This window comes from Pan paniscus, chromosome 11 (genome assembly GCF_029289425.2).
Source record: "Pan paniscus chromosome 11, NHGRI_mPanPan1-v2.0_pri, whole genome shotgun sequence".
In the NCBI taxonomy this organism is placed as follows: Eukaryota; Metazoa; Chordata; class Mammalia; order Primates; family Hominidae; genus Pan; species Pan paniscus.
In genome coordinates, this window is record NC_073260.2 from 39176113 (window position 1) to 39188210 (window position 12098).

Below are 12098 nucleotides of genomic sequence, written 5' to 3' on the forward strand. Positions count from 1 at the left end.
TCTAGGGGTTTGTCAGATTTTTATCTCTTCATTGTCACTGAATAACAGGCATAGAAATAGTTGATCTTTAACTCCCTCTCAAGGGAATAAGAAAATGTCGTGTGTCTTAGGACCTTTGACTTACAGAATGTTAGAGCTGGGAGGGACGTCAGAGATCATTTAGTCCAGTGGTTTTTGTCTTTTTGTGTGTGACTCATGGACCCCCTTTGGAGAATGTGATAAAAAAAAATCTATAGATCCTCTCCCACGAAATGCATATGTGCTCCTGACACACAAAATGCTGTGTACAATTTCAGGTACCCATGGATCCCTGAAGCCCATCTTGAATTAAGAAAACCTCTTTCCATTTTACTGATGAAAATCTGAGGCTCAGAGAAGTGGAATGGCATGAAATAGAACTATGGTAGTAATTCCCCATGGGCCAGATGACTTTGTGAGCAGATGAGTCAGACACATGGGCCAACCATTAACAATCTGGTGATGTTCACGGGAGCATTGACTAATTACCAAGTGAAAAGGAGATGAGCAGTAGCAATGGAAGTGTTATGAGCAGTTTTTTAAAAATCTGAAAGTTGGTTTATGAAAAAGGATTTAGATTTTTCTCTTTGGCTTCCAGGGGTAGCTTCAAGACCAAAGGGTAGAAAAGAACTTTTGCTAGACAGAGCCCTCCACTAATGGAATATGCTATCTTGAGAGGTACAGGACTTCTTGCACTTGACTTTTTGGGGACACAGAACAACCTCTCGTAGAAGGGACTTAAGCATCACAAGAGTTTGAACTGGGTGACCAAAACTGGACGTGACGATGAAACTCTTAGAAACATAATCACATATACTAGCCAGGAAGGAGCTCAGGTCTCCCAGTAAGTGAAGTGAAGAAAGTTCAGGATGGCTGAGACATCAGGTGGGAGGGTGGTGGTAGTGGAGAGAAATGAGACTTAGAAATGTAAGTGGAAGTGAAAGAAATGTTGAAGGATCTTACAGAGCACCATGGCTGGTATTTAAGAATGAGGGGGCTGGGCGTGGTGGCTCATGCTTGTAATCCCAGCTCTTTGCGAGGCTGAGGTGGGTGGGTTGAGGTCAGGAGTTTGACACCAGCCTAGCCAACATGGTGAAACCCCATCTCTACTAAAAATACAAAAATTAGCTGGTCGTGGTGGCACACACCTGTAATCTCAGCTACTTGGGAGGCTAAGGCAGGAGAATGGCTTGAACCCAGGAGGTGGAGGTTGCAGTGAGCTGAGATCGAGCCACTGCACTCCAGCCTGGATGACAGAAAGACTCTGTCTCAAAAAAAAAAAAAAGAAGAAGAAGAAGAACGGGGGTTTGTATAGAGTGGTGGTGGCACAGAAGAATGAAAGCAAAAGGCTATCAAAGGGGGAATGCATACAATCAATGGTAGCAGCACTAGCAAGCACATAAAGGCCAGAAGAGAGACAGACTGTGGTGATGGGCTGCTTCCATTTGCATGTCGGTGTGTTGCAGAGTCTGAAGTTATAGTGAAAACAGGACATGCAAATGGAAACGTCCAATGATCTAAAGTGTTGGCAAGTGACAAAAGCATAGCAGAAATGCCCAGTAGGCAACTGAAAATATGAGATTAGAGTTCCAGGAGGTCAGGATGTGAGACAGATTAGGGGGCTATCTACAGAGATGAATTAATTTAAAATTTAAGAGTAGATACATTTTCAATGGAAACAAGTATAGCATGAGCAGAAGTCTAAAAAGTTTGCCTTCAAGGCTGACTGCAGTGTGGAGATGGAATAATTTAAAAGATGTGAGAAGGGAGAATCAGAGAGTTACAGGAGATCTGAGATTTGAGTGAAATAAGAACCTGGCAAAAAGGGAGCTTCAGGGAAGAAGGGTGATCAACATAAATATGGTTTTATTTTAGTGTACACTCAACCGTGTGCTTTGGCAGGTAAATTATAGTAATGTTCATTTTGGCAACAACATAGGCAGTGCAGTGTGAATTATAAAGTGCTTTTAAATTGATTATAGATATTCCTTAAATAGCATTTTCTAACATTACCTGTCTTAGTAAATATCGCTATAACTTTTTCTCTCCCGGTTTCTCTTTCAGTAAATTAGAAATCACTTTACTTAAGTTTAATAAGTGCCTTTCACATCCTTATTTTGAGGAAGATGATTTCTGCCATCCTAACATAATAAACTGGGAAAGGTACACCGAGGTGACATGCTGTGCCTGGGCCAGCTTAGTCAATGAGGCAGCAGCAGCAAGGACTGAGTTTAGCATCCTGATGTTTCTTTCTTCAAGCAAGAATTAAACGCAAAATTAAACACTGACTCAGATTTTAAGAAATAACTTTTGAGAAATAGAACAAATGAAATCAGTTTCTCCACCACTTAAGTATATCTCTTAGAGATCTACAGCCTCCCTTTAGGGGACATACAAAGTCAGTTGTGTTGCCTTTGTTGAGTCCCACCTTATATTCAAGTAGGTATGACTACAAATTTTGAAAATAGATTGTCACACAATAAACTGGAGTTTATGGAAACATCAGTAGAAGGAAATACAACATTCCATCCCTTTACAGAGATCATTTACTTGCAACTCAGGATAATTTGTCATGTGTATTATCTACTTATGCTTGCCACTCACATGCAGAGAACTTTTATAAGAAGGCTGGAAAAAGAGGGGTGTAGAGGCTTTTAGGTTGATACTGGATTCTTTGGCAAAAGTGAAAGGAAGAGGGCATCATTAAGAGAAGAGTACAACATAGTATTTCCTCGGATGCCATCTACTTCAGTAGCTTTAGAGTCACAGAAAATGGTATGTTTCTCTATTTACTGAAGGCTGACATGATGATTAGCATTCCAGTACATAGTGGTATTTAACTTCTCATTAAAATGACTTATCTTGCCTCTTATTATTACTTTTAATGATTATTTAGTACACTTATGCTTCCCCCTTGTGGGTAAGATGTAGGATTTAAGAGTTAGAAGAACTCAAGATTTAGAAACATTCGAGATACAGCCAGGAAGTTATCTTTCAAGAATCTGCCCAGGCTGGGCACAGTGGCTCATGCCTGTAGTCCCAGCATTTTGGGACGCCAAGGTGGGCAGATCACTTGAGGTCAGGAGTTCGAGACCAGCCTGGCCAACATGGCAAAACCTCATCTCTACTAAAAGTACAAAAATTAGCTGGGTGTGGTGGCACAAGCCTGTAATCTCAGCTACTTGGGAGGCTGAGTCATAAGAATCGCTTGAACCCGGGAGGTGGAGGCTGCAGTGAGTGGCGATCACGCCACTGTACTCCAGCCTGAGTGACAGCGAGAGACTGTCTCAAAAAAAAGAATCTGCCTGTCCACATCTTTATCATCAGAGTTTTTGGTATCTGTATTTGCTAATGTGATGCACTGCTGCTATTTGAAATACTTCTACCCAACATATCTATTGAAGAAAAGGCAAACCTAAGTATGATCTAAAATCAATCTTTTTTTTTTCTTTTTTTAGACAGAGTCTGACTCTATTGCCCAGGCTGGAGTGCAGTGGTGCCATCTGGGCTCACTGCAACCTCTGCTTCCCAGGTTCAGACAATTCTCCTGCCTCAGCCTCCCGAGTAGCTGGCATTACAGGCGCTAACCACCACGCCCAGCTAATTTTTGTATTTTTAGTAGAGATGGTGTTTCACCATTTTGGCCAGTCTGGTCTTGAACTCCTGACCTCAAGTGATCCACCTGCCTTGGCCTCCCAAAGTGCTGGGATTACAGGTGTGAGCCACCGCACCCAGCTTTAAAATCAATCATTTATGTTAAATAATCAGAATGTGCAATAGGCACAGACAGCTATTTTGTATCATCGTCCAAAAAAAATGCGAAGTCCTTGAGGCAGGGGGGATTTTGCTTTTTTAGTTGCCATTTTCTCTCTGGGCTCTAGCCAAGCATTTTGTCTGTATAGTAAGAATTCAATCAATATTTCTTGAGTAAATTACTTTATTTAGTACAGATGTGTTAAGAAATGGGTGAAGGAAAGCTGGGTGCGGTGGCTTATGCCTGTAATCCCAGCACTTTGGGAGGATGAGGTGGGTGGATCATTTGAGGTCAGGAGTTCAAGACCAGCCTGGCCAACATGGTGAAACCCCATCTCTACTAAAAATACAAAAATTACCCGGGTGTGGCGGCGCGCGCCTGTAGTCCCAGCTACTTGGGAGGCCAAGGCAGGAGAATTGCTTGAACCTGGGAGGTGGAGGTTGCGGTGAGCCGAGGTTGTGCCACTGCATTCCAGCCTGGGCGGCAAGTGAGACTCCATCTCAAAAAAAAAAAAAAGAACTGGGTGGAAAAAAAAACCAAGTTGTTTGCTTTAATCAAATTAAAACCAGACTTAGACTGGTCTAGTGAAAGTAGGCTAGATATTGGCATGTTTCTTTTGGAAAGAGAGGAAGGGTAAGAGGAGCAGTTATTTCTTTACAGCTTATTCTAGGAAGCAATCCCATCCCCAACTCCCTCCCATGGGTGGGAGTGGTTTGTCCCTGGGCTGAAACATTGGGACTAGTCTAGAGGAATCACTACCCAGCAGAGGTTAGGCCTCTGTCCTTCACTGCAGCCTCGGTTCCAGAAGACGGAGTGCTGAGAAGAGGGAAGATGACCGGTTGCAGGGACCAACAGTAATTCAGATTCTCATCTGTTTCCCTCTCCTGGCCACCCCAGCACCCCCCACACCCCCACTTCCACCCTGATTCTGGGTGGCGAAAACGCAATCTGCATAGCTCATACTTACTTGGCAGCAGCATCTTTTCTCAACTGTTCATGCTTCATGAGGAGATTTTTCCTGTCTCGGAAGGCTTTTCTGACCTTGTACCCTTTGTAGACAGCTTGGATTTTGAAGGCGGCGATGTCTTGTATGGCTGCGATGGACAGGGCACCGTGCTCCAACATGAACTGGATCACTTCATGGCGCTCACCAAGCAAAGCATAATCAAGGGGTGTGTATCTGAAGTGGGAGGAAGATTTCTTTTTTTTTTAATTTTAGAAAGTAATTTAAGGCACAGTTAAACTGAAAATATTATTATGCAGCAGAAGGAAACTTCATTCTAAGATGTGGAATATTCCCCAGGCAAAGCCACCTTCTCTATAACAGGGCTATTCTTTTTTTCTCCGAGGGGCACAAAACAAGGTTGACTATGACTGTGGGTCAGGTGCTTTGTGCTGCTAACCATGTCAGTTCCTGAGTTTTACTGCCTGGCAAACAAATAGGGGCCTATTGGAAAGACATGATCACTTCTCTTCTTTCCCATGTGCCAAATAATTCCCTGCCCCTATCTAAAAAGGTAGTGAAAATATTGTGAGATTTGTAAATTTGAGCCCATGATTACTGACAGTTAATGCTTATGAAGTAAAAAACAGAACTCCAAAAGGAGAAATTCAGTATATGATAAGAATGGCCCTTTAAATTTCTGCAGAAAAGATGGATTACTAAATAAATAGTGATGGGACAACCAGGTAGCCATCTGGGGAAAAAAAAGACATTCTTATAACCACATTTTATACCAAAATAAATTCTGGATAGAGCAAAGATCTAAATATTTTTAAAAAACCATGAAAGTACCAGAAGAAACCAGGAAGATTAAAAAATGATGTTGGAAGTCTTTTCTAAAAAAAGGATACAAAATTCAGAAACCATAAAAGGGCTGGGCGCAGAGGCTCACGCCTGTAATCCCAGCACTTTGGGAGGCCGAGGTGGGCAGATCACTTGAGGTTAGGAGTTCGAGACAGCCTAGCCAACAAGGTGAAACCCTGTTTCTACTAAAAATACAAAAATTAGCCAGGCATGGTGGCACATACCTGTAGTCCCAGCTACTCAGAAGGCTAAGGCAGGAGAATTGCTTGAACCCAGGAGGTGGAGGCAGCAGTGAGCTGAGATCATGCCACTGCACTCCAGCCTGGGCGACAGAGTGAGACACCGTCTCCAAAAAAAAAAAAAAAATTTCGGAAACCATAAAAGAAGATTGACAAATCTGACTACATAAAAATAACAAAATTTTACAGAGTAAAAAAGACATCAAAGACAAAGATAACAGTTCCCAGAAGAGTACTAATAGCTCTTAACACATAAAAATGTTGAACCTCACTCATTTAAGAGAAATATGAATTAGACTAACATGAGAGAGTACCTTTCAATGATGATCAGATTTGCAAAAATCAGAAAAGTTAGTAACACACTGCACTAGCAAGGATAGAGAGAGTCAGGCTCTTTCATATACTACTTTAACTTCTAGGGAGGATGATTTGGCAATATTTATCAAAATTATTCATGTATATATGCCATTTGACATAGCCGTTTCACTCTTGGGAATTTATCTTATAGATCTGCTCTCATGTGAAATGCTTTATGTACAAGGCTACTCATAGAAGTACAGCTAGTCATAGCAAAAGAATAGAAACAACCTCAATGTCTATCAACAGAGGACTGCTTAAACAATGCACAGGCCATCCATATAATGAAGATATCTGTATATGCAGTCATTACTGCTGTATATGAATAAATAAGAAACAATCTCCAGGATGTCAAGTGAAGACAAAGAAAAAAGCAAGAAACAGGAGTTATTATGGCATGTTCCATTTGTATAAAAAATATATCCCTGTATGTTTATCTATGAAAAATGTATTTTCAGAAGTTTTCCAAGAAACTGCTAACAGTGATGCCTCTGGGGGAGGAAAACTAGCTGTCTCAGAGGCAGGGGTAGGAGGAACATTGAGTCTTCAGTGAACATCCTTTTAAATTTTGTACAGTGTATATACAACACTGTTTTGATAAATACATTATTTAGAAATGATGAATATTATTGTCATATTGTTGTATATTTGAATCTCAAATGGCAACTTTCTAGGTGTGCTGTTTTCGGCACATTCTTTTTTTTTTTTTTTTTTTTTTTGAGATAGGGTCTCACTCTGTTGCCCAGGCTGGAGTGTAGTGGCGCAAACACAGCTTACTGCAGCCTCGACCCCTCCTGGGCTCAAGTAGTCCTCCTGCCTCAGCCCCCCAAGTAGCTGGGACCACGGGCATGTACCACCAAGGCTGGCTAATTTTTTTTTTTTTTTTTTTTTTGAGATGGAGTTTTGCTCTTATTGCCCAGGCTGGAGTGCAATGACGCGATCTCAGCTCACTGCAATCTCCGCCTCCCAGGTTCAAGCAATTCTCCCATCTCAGCCTCCCGAGTAGCTGGGATTACAGGCACATGCCATCACACCCGGCTAATTTTTTTTGTATTTTTAGTAGAGACGGGGTTTCATCATATTGGTCAGGCTGGTCTCGAACTCCTGACCTCAGGTGATCCGACCACCTTGGCCTCCCAAAGTGCTGGGATTACAGGCATGAGCCATTGCACCCGGCCAGTTTTTGTATTTTTTGTAGAGATGGGATTTCGCCATGTTCTCCAGGCTGGTCTCGAACTCCTGAGCTCAAGCAATCCTTCTGCCTTGGCCTACCAAAGTGTTGGAATTATAGGTGTGAGCCACTGCACCCAGCCTATTCTTTTAAAAAAAATTTCTTCTTAAATTTTGGAAACATAAAAAATTGGGTAAATATACAGAGGAAAATAGCTATCATCCATATTCCCACCCTGAGAATTAACAACTGTTCATATCTGGGAGATACAATTTCCTTTTTTAAACAAAAATTACTACTTTGTCAAAATGATATAGATTTTATGAACTCAAAACACTGCAAAAAAAAAAAAATTGAAGTAAAAAAATCCCCCAAATTCTACCATCCAACAATGGTAACGATGACTATCACTTTTTAAACAACTTACTTTACATCTCTAAGCCTCAGTTTTCCTCATCTGTTAAACAATGTAATACGTTGCAGACTTGGCATGAGGAGAAAATGGAAAAATAAGTGTAAAGAGGAGAGCAATGTTCCTGGTCCAAAGGAAACAGTTAATAAATGTCAGCTCTGATTGTTATTATTACAGGACATTCACTGCTGTATGGCTTGCAATACCACAGCTGCTTATCAAAAATATTATCTCCATAGGACCCAAACTAGTATCTATGACCATCCCATGACCACCACTGATGCTGATTCCTCTCAGGATGACTCTGACCAGCCCAAACCCATAAAAGTTCTTAGGAAAAAACATCAGATGATTTATGAGGCAGAAAAAAGGATGATTATATGGATGCATGACTAGACATAGAAAATCATCTGATTATAGAAAAAAAATTATTTATCTTCAAAACTTACCTAACAGTCACAGTTAAGACATAAAAGGAAGAGGTTTTTCACTTTAGGAGTATTTTGATCACTTTAGTAAGGAAACTGAGTTTGAGAAGAAACCCCAAACACTGAAATTAAGGAACCTCTATTTTAGGACAGCTTCATTTGCCACTTACTGTTCAGGGACCAGAAGGCTGTAAGTAGAGAGGCATCTACATAAACTTTAAAACATTATTTATAAGTGGATAACATTTTTTAAATTCAGGAGAATTAAAAAAAATGTTGCTACAAGTTCTAAAATGCCTTTCTTGACTGTACTTTCTCTAATGGAAAAAATTATCATAGAGTCATTAAACCATGCAATAGTAGAGCTAAGTTGAATTTTAGAGGTCATTTAGTTCAATACCTTCATTTTATAAATGGATGAACAGCTCCAGAGAGGTTAAGCAACTTACCAAAGGTTATGTAAATTGTTTCTGTAGAATGCAGACTAGAACTAAGATAACATGTCTCCCAGTTCAGTAACCTTCCACAACACATATATCAATTACTTAGTATGTTTCCTATAGAATAAAACTGTTTCTTAAATCAATGTGCAAACAACATACGTATTTGGTAAGTTTGATCATTTTTTTCTATAATTATTAATAGGTAGTATCCTTCACATAATATATAAGCAGGATTAACAAAATTTAGTTTATAAAATGTAGGGCCCAAATTATTCCTTTACCTACAAATATTACAAAAGGAAATAACATGTAGCTTAATATACCCTAAAGAATGCTGATCTGGGAGTCAGGGGACCTGTGTGACCCTGGGCATTCTCTTAACTTCTCTGGGCTTTTGTTTCCTCATTTGTAAAGAGAAGAACTAGACTTGTTAGGCTGCTTTTGGATTGAAAATTATATCTTAAATATTTTTATGTAAAAAAATATATTTTTATTATGAAAAATTTTAAGCATAAAAAAGGTAGAGAGAATAACATAATAAACACTTATACACTCAATACCTAAATTTAACAATTTTTTGCTACATTTGCTTCATCTAGACCCTTCCTTTTTATTTTTGCTAGAGTATTTTATAGCTAATCTCGGAACTCCTATCATTTTGTCAGAGGTATTGGAACCAGAGGACTCCATCTTGAGTGAGGGCTATGAAAATGAGGCTGAGGCTTGCTGGGCTGCATTCCCAGAAAGGTATTCCTAGCCTCTAGATGTTTACCGTTAAGGGAACAGACTGATGTTTACTAAACATACCCAGACTTGAGAGAGTCCTAATATCCCGATATCTGGAGAACAAAGGCATTCCTAATTTTGCTTTGAAGATAATAATATTGATTCTTGAAAAATGTAGTAATTAAGAAAATGAATCCTTTATCACAAACCCTTGTAGCACAGCACATCTCCCCATAATCTTTTTTTTAATCCTGTATATAAACAAGTATTGTACTTAGGGTGGATACGTTCCTCTCTTACTTTCGGGAACGCCCTACTCTGTCTATGGAGTAGCTGTACTTTCACCACTTTACTTTCTTAATAAACTTGCTTTTGCTTTGCACTGAGGACTCACCCTGAATTGTTTCTTGCGAGAGAGCCAAGAACCCTCTCTTGGGGTCGGGATCGGGACCACTTTCCTGTAACATCTTCATCTCTATGTGTTTAAGTATTCATCGGTAAATAATATGGGCATACCCACAATGTCATTATACTAACAAAATTAACAGGAATTCCTTAGTAAAATCTAAGGACCACTTCATAATCAAATTTACCCAATTTTCTCAAAAAATATATTTTTGTAATTGGTTTATTCAAATTAGGATTCTCAATTTTTTATTCAGAGACACAATCCAAATATCTAGCATCATTTTAAGATTGAAGTCTATACCCAGTATTTAAAACAAGTGTGATCATAAAACACATTGTGATTATTACTACTGAATCTTTTTTCATCCCAAATTCAATTTAGAAAAATTCAAATGCTGTGAATATTCCCATCAGTGTTGGGGTGAGTGTGTCAGATAGTTATTGACTGAAAGTCAGCAGAAGTTGGCAAAAATTATGTCTATACGTTGTTCATCAACTGACTAGTGTCAATGTATGAGAAGTAAAAATTAGCACTACACTGATGGTAACCAACCAAGAAACAATGTGGATATAAACAACAGACAAGATACAATTGGACCTGCCATGTGGGAATGGTCTGATGGGATGAGTAGAATGCCTAAACTGGAATGTCAATAAACGTAAAAGGCAGTGCCAAGTTCTGACATTTGTACATCAAGGTACATTGCTGATGAAACATTAACAAAGACTGAGTTATTGCCACTGTCTCTTTTTATCTATAGTTTGGCAAGTAAAGTTAGGAGGATTTTTCCTTTGGTCTTTTGGTCTGTAATTAACATATGTTTATTCTGGGAGGCAGTAAACACCTTAATTCATGCAGTTACTTAGGTCTCATATTCAAGGTTTAGCATATAAATGGAAATTGAGTTAAAAAATTTCATTGTTTCCTTAAAAATATAGCAGTCAGGCGGTAAATGCTGTTACACAGAATAAATTTTTATAGAAACAAAACAAGTCATCACTAAGTCTAAGAATTCTTAAACTTTTTTTTTTTTTTTTTTTTTTTTTTTAGAGTTTCAAAGGGAGACATCTTCAGCTCTCCCTCTAATGAGGGAAGTTTCTGAAAGAAGTGGTAAAAGGGTTGGTTCTAGAAAACAGGAACATGTTTCCTCTGAGATGGACCTAGAGAAGTCCTTTCTCAATAAAGTTTCCCACCAACTAATAGAAAGAATGGGTGGTGGCTAAGAGGATGGGAATGGTATTATAGCAGGAGCCATTTTAGTTAGAGCATCCATGAAACATGAAAACTAACACAAAGACCTAGGTCAGAGGGACTGTCAGAGGCATGTGAACTCCATCTTAAAGAGGATCTCGTAAAATGAGGCTGAAAGCTGTTGGGCTGCATTCCCAGAAGGTTAAGGCATTCTAAGGCATAGGATGAAATAGGAGGTCAGCACAAAATACAGGTCATAAAGACCTTGCTGATAAAACAGGTTGCAGTAAAGAAGCTGGCCAAAACCCACCAAAACCAAGATGGAGACGAGAGTGACCTCTGGTTGTCCTCACTGCTACACTCCCACCAGCGCTGTGACATTTTACAAATGCCATAGCAAAGTTGGGAAGTTACCCTATAAGGTCTGAAAAGGGGAGGCATGGATAATCCACCCCTTGGTTAGCATATCATCAAAAAATAACCATAAGAAAACGGGTAACCAGCAGCCCTCAAGGCTGCTTTGTCTCTGGAGTAGCCATTCTTTTATTCCTTTCCTTTCTTAATAAACTTGCTTTCACTTTGCACTGCAAACTCGCCCTGAATTCTTTCTTGTGCAAGATCCAAGAACCCTCTGATGGGGTCTGGATCGGGACCCCTTTCCTGTAACAGGACCTCAGGTATGGAAGTGTGATCACAAACTCAGTTGTTACCTACAAATTATAAGAATCTTCCTAGATCTAACACCACCAAGAATCGCTATTCCTTAGACTTCACATTCTGTTTGTTCCTTTTTTTTTTTTTTTTTTTTAGGCAGAGTCTTACTCTGTTGCAGAGGCTGGAGTGCAGTGGCATGATCTCGGGCTCACTGCAACCTCCGCCTCCTGGGTTCAAGCAATTCTCCTGCTTCAGCCTCCTGAGTAGTTGGGATTACAGGCATGTACCACCATGCCCGGCTAATTTTTTTATATTTTTAGTAGAGATGGGGTTTCACCATGTTGGCCAGGCTGGTTTCGAACTCCTGACCTCAGGTGATCTGCTCGCCTTGGCCTCCCAAAGTGTTGGGATTACAGGCGTGAGCCACCGCACCTGGCCTGTTTGGTCCTTTTTATTGGGCCTGGATTCTTGGTCAATAACCCTAATATA

General features: G+C 39.8%; 1 protein-coding gene across 9 annotated transcripts in view; it reads right to left on the minus strand.

The window, feature by feature from the left end:
• The window catches only part of INVS (inversin), a 211836-nt gene that overhangs the window by 25738 nt on the left and 174000 nt on the right, over nt 1-12098 (minus strand). For all 9 annotated transcript variants that reach the window (XR_004673400.2, XM_003820637.7, XM_008974082.6 and 6 more), the window contains one exon: nt 4740-4952. Coding sequence is in view for 8 of the 9 variants with exons in the window: in XM_003820637.7 (XP_003820685.2) it covers nt 4740-4952 (213 nt within the window). In the remaining variant the exon portion in view is untranslated. The remainder of the gene's footprint in view (nt 1-4739; nt 4953-12098) is intronic.